At 38.7% G+C, this 19,472-nt stretch overlaps 1 protein-coding gene across 6 annotated transcripts in view; it reads right to left on the bottom strand.

Annotated features, from left to right (window-relative positions):
• LOC18421742 (Zn-dependent exopeptidases superfamily protein) overlaps window positions 1–17,517 on the bottom strand; it is an 83,175-nt gene extending 65,658 nt beyond the window's left edge. For all 6 annotated transcript variants that reach the window (XM_088863952.1, XM_088863953.1, XM_088863951.1 and 3 more), the window contains exons 1-4: window positions 17,412–17,517; window positions 17,079–17,214; window positions 16,908–16,986; window positions 3,292–3,494 (exon numbers count right to left, since the gene is read on the bottom strand). In XM_088863952.1, coding sequence (XP_088720078.1) covers window positions 3,292–3,494; window positions 16,908–16,986; window positions 17,079–17,214; window positions 17,412–17,493 — 500 coding nt within the window. In that variant the 5' untranslated portion in view covers window positions 17,494–17,517. The remainder of the gene's footprint in view (window positions 1–3,291; window positions 3,495–16,907; window positions 16,987–17,078; window positions 17,215–17,411) is intronic.
• Between the last annotated feature and the right edge of the window lie 1,955 nt (window positions 17,518–19,472).

Below are 19,472 nucleotides of genomic sequence, written 5' to 3'. Positions count from 1 at the left end.
AAGTGTGAGAGAGAGAGAGAGAGAGAGAGAGAGGTCTAAAGGTAAGGTGCAAGAATGAGGGAAAGCCTCTTCTTTATATAGGCCTTAGTGGCCCTAAGGTATTCCATTTAGAGTTAGGATTCAATTTGACCTTAGGATTTCCTGGTAACCTGTGACGTGAGAGAAATAAGTTAGAGTAATCCATCCCTAAAATCCACTACTATGATTTTGAAAGGAACCTAGGAACCTCATCCCCTAAATCTTTGACCCATATTCATTTTTAGTTTAAAAGAAACTAGATCTTCCATAGACCCATAAAATTTGGACTCTTACTCACAAGAAATCAAAGTCAACACGAATAATCCAATTCAAAGTCCAAAAGTCATCGTCAAAATTCAAAGTCATAAGAATATATTTTCAATCAACTAAAACTAACAAAAATATTTCACAATCTCTTAGAGAAGGTTTCCTAGACAAGTGGGAAACCTTTCTCCTCTCCAATGTACAGGGTGTAGCCCTTGTGGACGCCACATTCCACATCATGTGGGACACCCACGTGTGGAAGAGGGGTAAGACCTCAACTAAAAAACAAAAAAGTGGGTTCCACCTTGCCCTACTAACTTCTAAAATTTCCACAGTGTTTCAAACAGCGCTAGGAGGATCCTAGGCGGCCTGGGGGGTCCAAGATGCCCAGCGCCTAAGCGGGCGCCCAAAACCTGGGCGACCTTGTCGAATCCAAAAATGATGCCCATTTGAATAAAAAAAAGATATATAGTATAAAAAGTAAAAATTAGGTATTTAGGGCACTTACTTTGAGTTTGATTGCTCAATCTTCAAACTTCCACCTCAAAGATACTTCTAAGGACTCAAAATCTTCTAAAAAAACCCCCAATAGATTTATAAAATATCAAAAATTAAATCTAATATCAATGGGTAATGTTTTGATCAATTTCCCTCGATCCTAAAGAAATCACCAAAAACTAGTTTTTTGGAGACTTTCTCTCTCTAAAATGGGCTCCAATAAGGTTTAGGTTTCAAATGAACTTAAAACTATCCTTCTATCCCTTTATATTTTAAAAAAAATTAATATAAAAAAAAAAATTCTCCCTCTGAGCGGGGCGCCCGCCTAGGCGGGTTCCGTACCGCTTAGTCGGCCGCCCAGGGACTACCGCCCAGATTGGCCACCTAGGCCTGAGCGATGCGCCCACGCCTTCTGGACCGCCTAGGCGTTGGGCGGTCCGCTTTTTGAATCACTGAATTTCCAAAATGCTCTTTTAGAGTTTTAGTGCATAGAATAATTTTTAAAAACTCCGGAAAAAAATTTAAAATCATTTGAACATAAATAACGTTCAATACAATAATTATGAAATTCTTAAAATTTCTAAAACACTCAAAAAGAGTTGCAAGTGTATTGGTACCAATGGATCAAGAAAGTGACTGTCAGGGCACTCCACCCATGCTAGAAACTATGATCCACAACTGTCTTTTTAAACCAACCGAACAGGACCCATGGACCACAGTCATGCGCAAGGGCTCATGATTGGCCCGTCCAAATTTGACCAATAAATAATGGAACCTTAGCACAAGTATGTGGATTACATGTTCCCTCCTAAGTGTTAGTCACATGGACATTGTGTAAGGGGAACACTCTATGCATATGTACACATATCACTCCACAGGACTACTTCCCAAAATACGGTTATCATATGTACAAAACGTGCAAAAGTTTGTTGAAACTTCAGTCATCGCTCTCATAAGCTTACAACTGCATACAGGAAACCACGAAACCCTCCAGACCTATAAACGTCATTCTTGGGCATCTCTCCGAACTCAAAAGGGGATGATTCTCCACTAAACCTTCAATAGTTGTGCCCACAGACTGCCCAGCCCTAGGGGGACAGCGTTTTGGACATGACCTAGCCCACAAACCGCCCAGCCCTAGTTGAGTCAAACAACATACAATCCCACTAAAGCACACTATTCCCTATATTGATTATTTTTACATGCTCTCACATGGTTTAAAAGCCACAAACCCCCAACATCTCCTAACTAGCCTTTGAAGGCCTTACATTTGCTCCTCTCTCTCTCTCTCAAGCTCATCCCATGTACATGCTTTGTAAACACACTTTCCACTTAGTCAAAGGATCTGCTAACATAGCCTTTGTCAAGAGATAAGCGACCTCGATTTCATCTTGCTCGAATCTCATTGCAAAAGCAGTAATAGTTCGCCTTTATGTGCCTGGATTTCTTATAAAACTGTGGCACCTTCGACACAAAAATCATTGCCTGGTTGTCGCAAAAGTTCGTCACACATGTGCACTTTACTACATTTGAGCTGATTTAGGAACTTGTCCAACCAAACGTCTTCTTTTGCTGTGAGACAACAACCACATACTCTGACTCCATAGTTGAGAGTGCAACGATGTACTGGTTCCTTGGGCACCAAGAAACAGCTCCACTGGCAAGTGTAAAGATATAACCAGATGTGGACTTCATTTCTTCTGGATCGCCCTAGAAGTCCATATTTGAATATCCTCATATTTGAATCAAGCAATATCCACGAAACTAGTAGAAACTTTATGCTAGAGACTACTATTTAGTAAATAAGACTGTTGTAGAGATGAAGAGTACTAGGACACTTTGTGAAAGTAAGAAATCATATATTATCATATTGATCCTCTATACCTGATGGTGAAGACCACAAACCATGACCCAAGAATCTCATTAATCCTCTCCAAAGGTGAAATATCAAAGGTACTTGAATAGTGATAAAAACAAAGATAACAATTTAGAAGAAGAGAATCTTGGGATTATTGTCAACATAAGGAATTACAATCAACTAGTGTTGCAAGGGTATTAAACAATTAGGCTATAAAGATTTTTCAATAGCATATGGTCATCTACCACATTGTCGCCTAGGCTGAATCTATACCCCGTTTCTGAAATAATAGGAGATAACTAGGGGATTATGGCAGTATTTGGTGAAGTCTACTCCATGTTTTCTCATAAATCCTACTATATATATGATGCTTTTCAATGCATTCCATGTACCTAAGGACCAAAGCATAGGGGAAGTTAGCAAGCCTAGGTTGTGATAGTTTTGATTCATTCCCAACAGAATGTCCTTCGTTAGTCAGGTTTTCAATTTAATTCCTTTCAATATAAACAACGGTTTATCACTTATCAACAAAAGAAAAAGTCTCGCGGTTACTAATAGAAGAAATGAGAGTATCAATATGATAACTTCAATTGACCTCTTATAACAAAATCAGTATATAATGTTTACAAGGTCACATGTAACTTCAACCACACCTATCCAAGTGAATTGCAAGAGTAGGTATGCGCAATATAGGTTCTTCAATTCTGACAAGCCTATGAACGTAGGAAACATGCCCATCTTTCTCTTTCTTTATCAACATTCGTCCAGCAACAGTTAAGTCTCGATCAAACCATGTATGCCACAAACCTCCGCCATATGTTTGGACACCAACTTCCAGGTACCCTCCTTTAGTTACCTAACAAGACGAGATCGATTTTCAGACGAGATAATATCCTAAGAGCTGAGGAAATTTACCTCCCTTAAAACAAATCATACACACGTACACAGATTACTTTGCAGTTTAAAAAAAGGAATCAATAAAATCTTTCAATTTTCAGACAAGATAATATCCTAAGAATAAGAGCTGAGAAAATTTACCTCCCTTATAACAAATCATATACACCTACACAGATTACTTTGCAGTTTAAAAAAAGGAATCAACCAAAACTTAGATACAACCAGTAAAATTGAGCAGAAAATATTTATCTATAAACAATCTATCACAAATTATTTAGAATCTTGAACTAAATCCCTCCCATAAGCAACGAAAATGGGATTCCAAGAGACTATGTTTTCATAGTTGCAATGGAATAGAAAACAACACAAAGAGATAAAGTTGCAACATTAATCAGATATGTGTACCCAAAAGCAATGCAAGAAATACCTTAAAATAAGTAACTATGCTACTGTGTTTGTTGAAAAGAGGACCAGTATATAGGTGAGGTAGCTAGGAATAATATTGACTATGTATCCCCAATTTTTAGGACTAAGCTGCAGTCCTTCCCTTTCATCGTTCCTCTGTATGATTAAATCAATATGTGCTGCTATCAGGGGATTATTTTCTCTGTTTTATCATGTGACACTGTGGAAAGCAACAAGTTGTCACCCTTATCCTCCAAATCCTGCTCCAAAAGTGCGAACTATTTTCTAGAGGCATGGAGTAGGAGAGACAATATGGAAGGAATGGTTGTTTTCAGAATTGTCAACAAAAAAGCACGAATGGGTCTTCCATAATCAAAAAGCTCTAGGGGAAAATGGAGAAAAATAGCAATGCTGAAGTAATAAAATCTGGATCTAGGTGAACATTGAGAATTGGTGGAATGCATCCAGTGAAGGGCTTCTTTAAGAGGGAGGAAACTGACATGGCAGAAGAAAAACATACGACGGGAAGAATGGAGAAACTCATGGGGTGTACACAAAGTCAAGGTCCATCATAAAGTGAAGGAGGCACTTCAAAGAAAGTAAATATTTCTAGAGAGGGAGGGGAAAATAGTTCAAGAGTCATGCCAGTTACGATGAACAATTTCTTTTGCTTCTGATTGAGAAATCTTTTCCCATACAGCATGATTATCCCTTTCTATGGAGGTTGCTGTTCAAAATCAGATTAGTTTGCGGTTGGGGTTTCAAACCCTTGACCTCTTCCATACAATTTCTGTGTCAAAATGTTGTACCAAAGGCCTCATCGATTTGAGTTGGTGGTTTAGGAAGCAGGCAGCTACTAGACAATAAGTTCTTGGGAATTTGCAGTTGAGTTATGCTTGTTGGTGAGAATTTGGAAGTGGCATAGTAGTCAGGGAGGACCTGTTTTTAGGAAGTGGAGTTTTTCGAAACATAAAAGAGAAAAATTGTCCTCAGGATTGTCCACTCCCATAAGGATAACATAATCTCCTACAAGTGGCAACAATAAAAGCCTTAAAAGTCTTAGATATGTTACATATTTCATTCAGACCTGCTGGTACCATTACATGCCAGAATCACAGCTCTTGCTCTTGCACCTTACAGTATTTCTTTTGTAAATTCCATCCTTGTTCAAATGAAAGCCAAAAAGAAAAATGTGTGGGTTGCGGTCTTTTAAAGTTATGTAAAGGAAAATGCATGTCATCAAATGAACACGTGCAGTTCAATATCAGATATTTGGGATAGTGAATATTACAAATTTGATCCAAATCAATTAAATTTGGGATATGTATAGATGACACATTCTCAGCTTAGAAGCATGTGTATTCAACCATTTTTTATTATATTGGTTCCGTTGATATTTGGAGCCCAAGAGTTGAAATAGTATTTATTCATCTGACCCTCTGTATGATTCACATTAAACCTTAAGCCAATAACCCATTTTTAAATTCTCTCACAAATAGCAGCACACTATTATGCATTCTGTCACTTTCTTGTATAAGGATAACCCGATGTTAATTTTTAGCCATGATAAATACACAGTCCAAACCACAAGTTTATTCACAGATAACATTAGCAAACAAGAGTAGAGGCACAGAGGACTTTTCTTGATTTATTCGTGTCAGACGATGCCGCCATCAACCAAGGAGTATAACCTTTCACCCTTGTCCAATATTGGTGCTTCAAGTTGCATTTCAAAGATCTTTCAATTATAAATGAAGGCTATTTCAAGGGTTTTTCATAATTTTCTGTTTTGGGCCTCAAATCTTCTTCTTTTTTTTCTTAATTTTGTTGTTCTGGGCCGCAAAACTTAGTTTAAATATAGGCCTGGAAATAGTGATACATTTTAGGACTAATTAGACATTTTTGGTATTTACTAGCGATCAGAAGTATTTTAAAGTTTTAAATTATTCATTTGGATCTTAAGTCAGGTTTAGGGTTTTATATGCCTTGGGACCTGGCAATCGTGGATCCTAAAGAGGACCTTGGGGTGACCGGTGGAATGTAGTCGACAAGCATAGGACCGTGGTGCATGACCAAAGGAGTGGTGCGTGACCGAGAGATGTAGGCACGCGACTAGAGACCGGTGATGCATGACCAAGGATGTGCGACACTTTACCTTTGTTAGTATGTTTTTCTGTTGTGTGGTAGTATGCAGTATAGTTGTTGGAAACGTCTGTAATTTCGAATCGTTTATGGAATCGGAATCATGGAATCGTGTGTATCAGAAGTTTCGGAATCTATGAATCGTTGTCCGTATGATTCGGATTTGAGAAAAATAATTCTCTCTTTTTTAGAATGGCGATTCAAAAAATTAAGAATCGTGTTTTCTATTTGCAAGAATCGATGTCCCTTCACGTTGGAATCGCTTTCATACCTATATGGAATCACATATAACCCCACTTATTTCGGTGGTTGCTGGAATCGTGATTCTTAAAAATATGGAATCATGATTCCTAAACATAAGGAATCATGATTCCTAAAATTCTAGAATCGTTGTCCCCATCAACTTGGAATCAACATTCTCACCATTCCGTAATCGTGATTGTCCCCATATTGGAATCAAGATTCTCCCCTCACTAGAATTGCGAACCAATTCCCTCCAGTATATGAGAGAAATATTCAGAAAATATATAAATTTACCCATTACTACAAGATCGAATTTTGGTCTATATATACTCAGTCTAAGACTCCAAGTACTAATGTCAACCTTTATGATATCTTTGTGGACAATCCCATACAATGGACTCGGTCTACTGATAACCCCATTATGCCTACAAGGTCTGGAGCTAGTCTACAGCATACAAGGAGTGAGAACAAGGGCAAGCTTCCTTTACCTCCTTTCTTTGAATTATAAACTAAGTACATGACATAGTAATTTTTCTTTGTTAAATGTAGTTTTGAGTCTTTTGACTTTTGAAAATTGAGTTACTCAATTTTTAGTCAATTTCTCTGATATCTAATGATTAATTTAACCTAAAACACCACACAGGGCACTTTGCTCATATCCTTGTTATCTTCTCATTTTACTTAAAGAAGAGCATTTTTATCCTCTTATTCAACTTGAAGAAATGACGGTGCCGATCATATATTAAACATTATTACATTAGTAATTTAGTACCCACACCATTTACCAAACATTATTAAATTGGAAGTAACATTTTTTTAGTTTTATTTATTCTTGGTAAGAGCTCTTAAAACGTAACATGGAATGAGAAATGGAAATTAGTAAATAAGAAAATAAAAAATTTACATATTACTTATAATTTAAATTTTGATTTTATTGCCGTGTGCAACAACTTCAAATTCTCTCACACTCTCATACATGTCACACTCACTCATGATTGAGCACACATAGAAGGGTTTCTGCTCTCCCTATGCGCACAAATTACCATAGTTTAAATTTTGATTTATTGCTATGTACAACAACACGCTCTCATACATGTCGCACTCACTCATGAATTAAGCACACATCGAAGAGTTTCTGCTCTCCCTATGCTCACATTGCTTCTTGACAATATGGATTCGCAATTCCTTAATACTTTGAATCAACGTTTAGCATAAGTAGAATCGCATTGTTGTGTAGTAAGGCATCACGATGTCTGCGATATAGAAACTTGATTTCAAACAACATGGATTCGTAATTCCAAAAATTTGGAATCAACGTTTCTCACAAGCAGAATCACATTCTTGTATAGCTAAGAGTGATAAAGTCCTCGATATGGAATCTTGATTCTGGCAATCCAGGAATCGAGATTCCTAAACTTAATGGAATCGTGTTCCGCAAAAAATGGAATCGTGATCCGCAAAAAATGGAAACGTGATTCCTTTCTTTTAGAATCAACTTTCGCATGGGGAAACACCGAATCGAGATTCCGAAACGGAATCGCTACCCTCATAGGTGATTCAGGTAACTATAGTATGGAGTGAAGCTGAACTTGGCATCCAAGTATGCACCGCTTGGGCGCCAAGGTCGCACAGGCTAGACAATGAAAACGTCCCCATGAGGTCTGAATCCACAGGTTTGAGTGTGGGGACTAGAAATTTCACTAGCCATCATGTTAAGCATTTTGAGCGGCGAGCAGATAAGGGGAAACCTTTGAAGGACATTCTACAAAGGTGAGGTGGAAGAGAGACGGCCCTTGAGCTAACGATAGGCTATTAAAGCCTCCAATCAAATTAGACATCCTATTAATGACCATCTCAGATAGTTGGAATAATAAGGCTTGGATGACAATGATGATTAGTGACCATCTGAAATACGTTGAAGAAGCACACAGTAAGGGTGAATCGTTTAAAAGAAATAGTAAAAGATAAAAAAATAACCCTTTCTATTTTTTTGTTCTACAGTGGAGGACTAATTGCATTGCCAGTTACCGCATTACCATGACCAAAAGATTGATCTAGCCCATTAGAGTAAGGAAGTATGCCAATATTTAGCATTGGCTTTAAAGGCTGTCGATATGCCGCATTGACAGTGGGGAGTTGATAGAACCGATATCTCCCAAAAGTAACTCTTTAGAGCTCTCAAGGCATGAGTCGTGAGACCGTGGTTCTAATATCTGAGTTGAGTTGTTGCATTAGACTCCTCTGTATGAACAACGGTCATTTATTGGTCAATGTGAACCAAACCTCTTGACCCCAAGCCCTTGAACAGCGGCTCTTGAGAGTCCCCCTATTAGTCCTTGTTGAGCATAGGGCCTCACACGAAATGAAACACCCTTTCATACCAAGAAAGAAACCGAGTCAACCGACTATGCCCTTGAGGGTATGAAGACAAGAAGAGAGGCACAATGGCAATCCAAAGAAAGGAGTAAGTAAATTGGGATTGGAAAATAAAGGTCGTAGGCGCGTGGGAACCTTCATGTGCTCTACTAAGGTTCAATTGGTTCACCAGTTTGGTTGACAACCAGGTTGACCACACCTAGGTCCCAATCAAGGCCCAACTCCTAGACCTTGGGAGTTCCGTCCAAGTTAGGTAGATCAGGATGCGACAGAGTCCAAGTTCAGGTACGGCCTTGAACCTAACCAGGTCAGGTCCCAATCTAGCTGAAGCCAACCAACCATGCCTTTTATGAAAAATGAACGATTGAATCGGGTCAACCCAGCAGGTCACTACATCAACCAGATGCGGGACACAGGCTAGACCCACAAACTAAACCCAGCTAGTAAGGTCCAGATCTAGGAAGTCAACCCACATAGGCCTAGGTTTAGGATTGAGCTTATCAAGTCGGGTCCAACCCGACCCGTTTACAGTGCCAATAGAGTGTAAAAATTATTTTACTTAATGGAAATTTTATAAATGCCCCTTTCTTCCATAGTGAAAAAAATGGTTGAGCAGGCTATATACTGGTTTATGAAATGGTAAGTTTATTAACACCACTTTTCGAAATTCTACACGAGCCCATTCTTTTTAAAATGAGAACACAAGGACTTGTGGTTACTACTTTGAACCAGCTTAGCAAGCTATACAGCAAACACACGCAATTCAGACAACTCATGATATTAACATCCACAAACATGCTACTATGTGCATCATCACTTAAAGACACTGTGACGCTTTCAAGAAGTGCCTCCAAGCATGCCTGGAACTTTTATGGGACGGATGCAAGGGGCATCACATGTCTGCTATCTACAAAAGTATATAATTTTTTCTTTTTTAAAATGTCAAAAAAGCATATAAATTATTAGACAACCATCTCCATATTTACACATGTATCTAAAACTTAGGCATGTACATCAAATTTTAACATATCGTGAAAAATATCTACAGACACTTTTCTAAAAAACGGTCCCACATTCCCCAACTTTGGACCCATATTTTCAATTTAACATTAATTTAATCTAACGTACCAATCCTAAAGATGATAATAATATAGCTCTGACATTGTGGCATAGATGTCACATCAACTGTCTCGTGACAACACAGAATGGTTAAGATTAATGTTTTAAAACCAGATCGGCAAGATGAACCTATTGGTTGCATAGGCAAATTGACGATCTAGATAGGTGGATTGATCAGTTGGAACAGATTCGGAAAGAAAAAATGTCAAAAGTTTTTAAATTAGAATTTTGTAGGCTTGTAAAAGGAATGAGCATTGCATTATTGGTTTTGCTTATTTTACCAAAAAGAACCTAATACTAGGAGTGCAGTTGTTTTCTAGGTGCCAGAGAGTCATTTCATAGTCTAAAATATAGTAAAAAACAATAAAGGACCAATTTTATAAATAAAATAAAATTACATTAACAGATTCTATCCTCTTCCATAGGATCCTTTTAGACCCCATACTTCCATGCAGGGTCATCCTTTTTATGAGACATTTTGAATCTGCATAAATTGAGATAGAAATAATAAAGAAATTCATTGATGGGGACAATATCCATTAAAATTAAAAAGCAACCTTTTCAATGTTAAAGGAAAACATTTGATGACTTTACTGAAATTGTAAATCAGTTCGTTCATTTAACAGATTTCTCCCAAAGAAAATAATGACAGATAATTTTTAAGTCCGAAAATTCAGCAAATATTTCATAACTCTTCCATTAATATCTTAATTCAATATTGTTAATCTATTGTGCAATATGATCATAACTAGATAAAATTGTATTATACAATGTAATTCACTATATCTTAATTCACATATTATAATCAATTATTTGTTTATATTATTATTATGATTGTTAGTAACCGACCCAAATTAGTTGGGAAAAGGCTTCGACGAAGATGACTATATAATTGTTAGTATTCGTAAATATTATAATTATAAAAATCATAATAATATCATAATAATAAAATTTATTAAAAATATTAATCATAGAATTGTAATATTATAATAACTATAACAATACATAACTTTAAGTCCTTCGAATCCTTATCAAATGTCATGAACATGTCATACTCATGTAAGTATAAACATGTAATCATAGATTAATAATAATAAAACTCTGATTACTTTAATTCTATACATATAAGTCTAACATAACACAAAAGTAATCTCAATAACTTAATTTTACAAGTACTAAATTTATAGGTATCAACAAAATAAAAAACAGATAAAATAAAAAAATTAACAAAAGCAGACAAACACTAGGAAAATTTAGCTAAATATTATCAAGAAATACAATTTTCCTCATAAAACATAATTAACAAAAATGCCATTTTCAAAAAAAAAAATCTGACAAAGAACGAAACCAATATAGGTCAAATATAAATGGCACAAAACAGTCTAGATCCTTTCCCAACACTATAAAACAAAATCCTTAGAAAAACTCATCATTATATCACCAGAAATGAAATTCTTTTTTCAAAAAACCGACCTCTTTTTCTTTTTTTCGTTTTTTTTTTTTGAAACGTCAACATTGTATTACTGAGCCAATAATGGTTACAAAAATGGGAATACCGAGAGCCCCCAAAAGCGTAGCTCTTGGTACAAAATACTTCAGAGAGCCATATACAAAAAAGGGCTTATAATAGTCACCCGTTTACAATGATTTACAGTGGGTAGCCAAAAAATAAAACCAAAAACCAGGTAAGACACTTTCGAAGTTACTAAGTGAGCCAGTGGTCCGTGACAAAAAAGGAGCAAGACCCGACATTCTCTTCTTCTTGCAGTCTAGCTCCCTCCTTTGCCATGAGATCTGCGAACTCGTTGGACGTCTACCAGATATGCCTCCAGGAGACGTCCATATCCCTGCAAATGTGAAAGATTTCATAAAAAATGGTGGTTAGTTGCCATGGGGGGATCTTCCCACTTGCCCAAGAGATTGTATTGAGGGAGTGTCCTTCCACAATGAGGCGTGCTCCCCAAGACTGGTTGAACTTTTTCAGTCCCAGTAGCAGAGCCATAGCCTCTACATATTGGGAGTCACCACTGCCAAGGTATTCGGAGTACGTTAAGAGGACTTTCCAGTGGTGGTCTCTAAAAACTCCTCCAGCGCCAGCCGGGCCAGGATTCCCAATTGAACTACCGCCAAAGTTTAACTTAATGCAGCCAGTAGATGGGGGACTGCCAGTTGTTGTGTCTTCTAGCCTTTCTCGGTTGGTGGTAAAGAATGATCTCCCATTGACTATGGAAGAAGTTCTTTGGAATGCCCGCGAATGTTTGATGATTGGAAGCCCAAAAGGAGACCAAGGTAGTGATCCTGTGAAAGAAAGCTGGGGTTGGTAGTTTGATACCTTGAAAACTCTGTTATTCCTTTCAACCCATATAGTCCATATGGTAGCCGCTACAGTGGCTTTCCACAGAGTTTTACCAGCTTTTGGCCAATGGGAGTACAAGTCGTAAGAGATAAGGGCTCTGACCGAGGATGGCGTGACCCATTGGATACCGAACAGTTGTATTACCATAGACCACAGATCATGTGCAACTTTGCAAAGGAGGAAGACGTGAGGGTTAGATTCCTCCTCAGAAAGACATAAGGCGCATCTATTGAGGATGGGGATCCCCTTTTTTTGGAGTTGGCCCACTGTGAGGGCTCTGTTGGATGCAGCAATCCAGTTAAAGGTTTGCACCTTGGGTGGTGCAATGGTCACCCACACTTTTGCCAAGGCTGATGGCAGGTTGGCAGGAACGGTATTGAGAAAGGCTCTTATGGAAAGAGGCCACCGTGAAGAGGCCAGTAGGAGTAAGTCGAGTGCAGTGCAGCCAAGAGAATTTGGAATTCAAAGGCTCTTATGGAAAGAGGCCACCGTGAAGAGGCCCATTTAAGGGAATGAAAATTGAGTGTAGCGCAACCAAGAGAATTTGGAAGTGAAAGGCTTCCTCATCAGTGAGGTGACTTCGAAAAACAGGGTTCCAGTTTCTGCGGCCCCCTATTAGCATCATTTCCTCAGCAACGGTGGAATGTTTGTTAGTGGCTAGAGAGAAGAGGGTTGGGAAAGCTTGTTTCAGAGGGGTATGACCCAGCCAAAGCTCAAACCACAAAAGCACCCTATCGCCCGCCCTTGGCTGAAAACGTACCCATCTTTTGAACTGTGAGAGAGAGGTAAGGATAGATTTTCAGGCTCCTGACGCTTTCGGCCGCCATCTATCATCAGGCAACCAAGCGCCTTCTGGGCAAAGGATTCTAGCCCAACAAGAGTCGGGCTGAGTAGCAAGACGCCACCACCATTTTTCGAGTAAGGCCAAATAGTGTTTCCTAAGGGTCCGAATCCCTAGACCTCCAAATTTTTTAGGTAAGCATATGTTTTCCCATGCAACCAAGTGGAATTCAGTCTTCTCTGCCTGCCCAGACCACAAAAAGTTTCGCATGAGTTGTTCCAGGCGATTAGCCACCTGAGCAAGCATGTGGAAGAGGGACATGAGGTACACTGGGGAATTGGCTAAAGTAGCTTTGATCAAGGCAGACCGACCTGCCATAGAAAGATATCTACCTTTCCATCCTGCCAGCCTCCTATCTACCTTATCCAAGATATGAGACCAAAGTCTCTTTTTCGGTTTACCCAATCCCAAGGGAAGGCCAAGGTAAGTAGTGGGAAGGTCCTCTACTTTACACTCCCAATTTGGGATGATGTTTCTAACTTTGGAAGAAGATAGGCCAACTCCCATCATAGTAGATTTCTTCATGTTGACTTTGAAGCCCGTAGCTAACTGAAAGCACCGGAGGAAAAGATTTAGAGAGTTGGCTTCACGGGTTGAGGCATCAAGGAAAACAAATGTGTCATCCGCATATTGCAAATGAGACACCATAGGGCCTTGCGGGCAACTTTTGAAGCCTAAAAGAATATCCGCCTTGTAAAGACGGGAGAGCGAGAGACTGAAGACTTCAGCTGCTATAGTGAAGAGGAAAGGAGAGAGAGGGTCCCCTTGGCGGAGCCCCCTCGAGGATGGGAAGTATCCTTTTGGGGATCCATTTATAAGGACAGAGAAGTAAGGGTGGGAGTAACAACCCCTCATCCACTTTCTCCATCGATCCCGAAACCCCATTCTAGCCATGGTTTCCTCCAAAACTGACCATTCGACATGATCATAGGCTTTTTCCCAATCGATTTGAAGACAAGGCCAAGACGCTTAGATAGGTGTCTCGAGTAGATGCACTCGTGGGCCACCATTGCCCTGTCAAGGATCTGCCTACCTTGGATGAAGGCAATTTGGGGTGGAGAGATGACAGAGGGGAGGACCTGTTGGAGTCCTGAAGCCAGGACTTTAGTCAAGATTTTGTAAGAGGAGTTTAGCAGGCTAATTGGGCGAAAGTCCTTAACCTCTTCTGCCCCTTCCACTTTTGGAACGAGGGCTAGGAAGGTAGCATTAATCGCTTTGTGGATAGTACCCCTATGAAAGAATTCCTAAAAATATTCGATCAAGTCAGGACGGAAGGCTTCCCAAAAAGTTTTGAAAGGAGCAACATGGAATCCATTTGGACAGGGGCTTTATCTTTGGCTAAGGCATCAATAGCTTGTAGGATTTCTTCTTCCAAGAAAGGATGCTCTAACCACTCAACCTGGTCTGAAGGGAGGGTCAAGAAGTCTAGGGATGACATTCTAGGTCTCAGTACAGAAGGGGCATTGTAAAGCATCCTGAAAAAATCGAGAATGGCATGCTTGATTGCTACGGGGTGGACCAGGTAGAAATTGTTGGATTTTAATATCGAAATAGAATTGTCACGCCTGTGACAGTTTGCTATCCGATGAAAGAAAGCGGTGTTCAAGTTACCTGCTTTCAACCACCGTATCCTTGATCTCTGGTACTAGTATATCTCTTCTTTTTTGAGGATAGAGAGATATTCCATCTTGGATTGTGTTCTAAGATCCTTTTCTGTGGAGTTTTGAGGTCTGGATTCCTCAAGACTGTCCAAAAGATGCAGAGACTCCAAAAGGGAGGATTTAATTTGGGAAAAGTTGCAAGAAAAGGACCTGCTCCAGGTTCTGAGAGAGGATTCGAGAAGTTGGATTTTCATCTGAAAGCTATAACCAGCCCTACCTTTAACCTGAGAGGAGAAGGAGTTCCACCACATTGGGATAAGGCTGGAAAGGGACGAATCTTGGAGCCAAGCCAATTCAAACCCAAAAGGTTTTGGGCCTCTTCTAACATCCAAATTGTCAAGAAGGATATCTATCGAGCTTGGATAGCGAGGGAGTGAAAGCATGAGTAGATCAGGTAAACGGCAACCTTGGAGAGGGATATCTAGGAGTTCTTGCCGATTTATAAAATCAAAGAAATACCTCATGTCCTGAGAGATGGAGGTGGAGGAGTTCCTCTCATAGGACCATCTAGTAACATTGAAGTCACCACCCAAGGCTCATATAGGGTGAGGTAGGGCGGCAATTTGATCCAGCTCAGACCAAAACCTGTGTCTATAGGAGGCAGAATTTGGGCCATAAACGATCGTGAATTTCCAAGAGACCCCATCAGGACTGCTAGAAAGGGTAATAGTCACTGAGAATTCCCCAATGAAGGAGGAATTGAGGGTGTGATCTGAAGGGTTCCAAATCACCCAAATGCACTTAGAGAAACCCACTGGCAGGGTCTTTTGCCCCAGACCTAGCAAATAAACTGGAGGGTGGGTTCAGGTTGCTTAGTTTCAATGAGGGCAAGAACAGCTGGGGAGTGTTTTGTGGCTAAGTCCTTTACCATGGCCCTTCTAGACGCCTGTCCCAGGCCCCTAACATTCCAAGTTATAATCTTCATTTGAAAAGGGTGGGAGCAGAAGCGGAGGCCACTCTTTTTAAAAAACCGAGCTCTTTTTTAAAAGAAAATCGAAACTGAACAGCAACAAAAAGTCAGGATCTTCTATGAAACATAAAGAAAAACCCCAAATAATAAGCATAAATCTGTCCTAATGAAAAACAGGTTGACACTGAGCCATTTTTCAAAAAACCCTAAGCCCAAGCAAAGCAAGATCGAAAAAATGTTAATTGAAAAACATATTTACCAATTGTAGATGCAATCCAACCAATATAAATATTCCCAAGGAAATTGATAACAAAGGAACCAAAATTGGAAGTTCTTTACTTAAGATACATTATTACACAATTCTATTGGTTTACATAAAATGCTAAGATGGACCTTTTAGAGCGGAAGATTTGACCTAGCCTAAACCTCAAGCTTGTTTGCAGCAGTGTGCAATGCTTATTATAATCAAAGAGAACTTGTTTCCAATTTCCAAATGCTTGCAAGTGGCCAATTAAATGGAGATCAAGCATTGGCTTAATTGATTATGGTGTTAACAATTGCAACATTTACATTTGAAATCCATCACTAACCTGCCAAAAAAAAGAAAAGAAAAAAAATGATATTGAAGAAAAAGGGTTAGGCTTCACCCCAAAATAATTCTAGGGTTATTTTAGCCTCCAAGCTGAACTTTCTTTTGGTTTTATTCTTTCAACATATAAAACCATATCGTCGTCAAAACAAAAACAAGAAAGGAAAAGCAGCACATGCATAAGGATTCAGTATTCAAATAGTCTGTTTCAAGATTATTTAGAAGATCGCATTACCAAAGAAAATGGAGATCAAATATAAATGTACCATCCCAATTTTCCAAAAGGCAAACACCATCTGAAGAATTCATAATCCAATCAAATTAAACCAAATGAAAACGTTAACAAAATGGCATGCATGTAGGCTACGCTGCACATCCACAGCATGCAGGCCCCTTGTCAAGCCTAAAAGGAAATAAAATTGCGGGGTAGTTCCAATGAATGGCCAATAGAATTGGCAGTTTAGCATCTTATATTTGCTTCCAGATGAACACATTAAAATGAAAGAGAATTTCATATAGGAAACAAAGTCCCAACCCACGACCAAGTCAGCAAGTGCAACAACAATGATCAGAATTTCATACACTCGTAAAGGTTGCCAACTTACAATGAAAATTGTTAACCTTAATCAATCATAATCAGCCAAACCAAACATTCCTAAGTGTAATATGAGACTCAAAGATTTGATTTGAAGAAAACATTCAAACCATATGGTATAAGGATTGGATTTACCTTAGAAATAGGCTTCAATTTCAGGCATGGACTATCTGTATGTGCCCCAATAATATGAAACCCGTTCCCCGCAACATAACTGACAAACCAAAATCCTATTCAGGATAAAAAAAAAAGCATAGTTTTAATTTATGTAGACCCACGACGGACTGATTTTCACTTTGATCCAACCTTTCGCCAATCACAAAAGCAACAATCGTGGAGTGGTTTCTCGTAAAAAAATATTTTCCACCGGCTGAAAGAGACCAATCATCCCTCTCAGATAACTGCTGAAATCCTTCTTCTTTCAAGAGTTTCTTTGCCTCATCTGCAAGAGAAGATTAAGAAACAAAAAGATAGAAAATTATTCAGTTAAACGAAAGAAACCAATAATCATGAAAAGAAATATGTACATTGATAATAACAATAATGAGTTCATAAAATGGCTTTCCAACAAAAAAACGAAAAAAAAAAAAAGCAAGCAGGAAGCAAAGAGAAAAATGAATGAAATGAATTGAATCGTACCAACGGCGTGAAACGCGGTTGGAGAAGCGTTTAAAAAGTCGATGAGATCGGAAGCAATGCGTGGTGTTTCCGCCATAGCCATTGCTGCTTGAACTCAGTTACTGGCTTATGGAAGTCGAGTAATACAACGCCAAATAGAGGAATCACAGAAGCACGGGGTAGAATCGATGCTTTGAGTTCACCAAATCAAAGAAAAACGGAATCGATGCGAGGAATCACAGAAGCACGAGGTAGAATCGATGCTTTAGCCTAGCAAAGACGCCCGGTAAATCGATCCTTTGTAATCACCCAAAATGAAAAAGAATCGATGCTTTGTTTCCTATTTTTTATTTTTTATTTTATTCAGGACATCGGCCGCAGATCTAACTCAGATTAATTCAAAAAACTGCCATTTTTTTTAAAAACATTTACAACCGTACTCCTTATTCTAACTCAAAATGCCCTTCGCTATGGTGATGCAGGGCTGGCAAGGGTCCGGCCCGTAAAAACACTAATAACTGGAGAGTTGTTTAGTGAAACTTGAGGTAAAGTAATCGAAGCTCGATTCTCTAGGCGCTTATGAGCCAAAATGGCCATATATTTGTGAAAAATGGCCTAGGAAGTGATGGTATTTCAAGCCCCAAATTTCCATGGCTAATCCAATGAAATTTCGCCCAAAAACACTCAACAAAATTACAATAATGACGTTTTCGACCTATCTATGATCTAAGTTTTTGTTCCCCACCCATGCTTCATTTTGGGTTTATATAAACCCTTACCTCACTCATTTAAGAGATTGGAAGTTGGAGACTTGAACGTGGGACTATGTATCCCCGGCTTTCTTTCTTTTTATTTTTTATGTTGTCTGTTTCACTTACCAATGTCGAAATGACAACTTCTTAATTCAAGAAAGGAACAAAATAATATCAAGAATTCTTGCTTGCATGCCACTAGCAAATTTCATTTAACTCAAAGATTGGAAAATTACATAGTACATAATTGAGATAAAAAAAGATTGAAAAAATAGAATATTGAATATCTTGTCAATGGTTACCCCAAAGATTTCCATCACTCCATACCGAATCTCTTCTTGGATCACAATTGTAACCTAGTCTCATAATCATGGCAAACCCTTAATCAAGGATGGAGCATATAAAAACATGGGATGGGAACCAACTCACATAACTTAGGGTCGGAACCTAGGGCCTGCCACCTCTTTATGACTAGGGGGTGGCCCCTTCTATATCTATATCATCTAAACATGGGGTTGTACCTAGCCTGGAGGGGGAGAGAGAGAGAGGTTAATGTCAAGTGTGTAAAGGCTCATCCTCAGAGGGGATATTTATAATATGAAACTAGAGTATTGGGATATAAGGTTTGCATCATTATGAAGACTTAATATTGACCATAGATCTCAGCTTTACGTTTCTTATATCAACCATCATGATTAAAAAGAATGTATTAGAACCTTATCTCTTAATTTTGATAACTCTATTTCTATCAATTATTTAATTAGAGAAAATAAGATAATTTTAAGTTTTGATTTCAGTCATCTTATTTGTTTTTTGTTTTTTTTTAATCAATCAAGCGCTTTCCAAATCTCCTTCTATATTTTAAAACTTTCTAGATGACTTGAATCAAGTCAAGAGTGAGAGGAAAGAGAAGTGGGGTGTGCCACCTATGCGGCCTCCATCTGGCCGCCCCATGTCCCTTGTAAAATGGGCTCTTTGTGGTGGGCTCTTTTCACCAATTGGCCTCCACATATTAAAATAATTTGATGGAAAATGTATCCAAATAATTAAGAATACTGAAAATATATTGAGGACTATATCTTTTCGATAGACAATATCTTATTGTCATCTTCTCAAACTGATCCAACAGATCCCATGACCCACTGACCTTCGCAAGGGCTCATGCTTAATCCATCAAAGCTAACCAATAAATGAATGGAACATGATCTTAGTCTATGGATTATATGTTCCTCCCTGAGGAAAAATCCCGGTCCCATTTTAGCATACTATCTCATAGGTCCTTCCAACACAGTCCAGTGTTGCAAGGAGACATCTATTATGTACACGACAC

This window comes from Amborella trichopoda, chromosome 4, assembly GCF_054954075.1.
Source record: "Amborella trichopoda isolate Santa Cruz 75 chromosome 4, AtrichopodaSantaCruz75HAP2 v2.0, whole genome shotgun sequence".
Classification (NCBI taxonomy): Eukaryota; Viridiplantae; Streptophyta; class Magnoliopsida; order Amborellales; family Amborellaceae; genus Amborella; species Amborella trichopoda.
The sequence above is the reverse complement of the archived record's forward strand: the minus strand, read 5'-3'. Positions and strand labels throughout refer to the sequence as shown.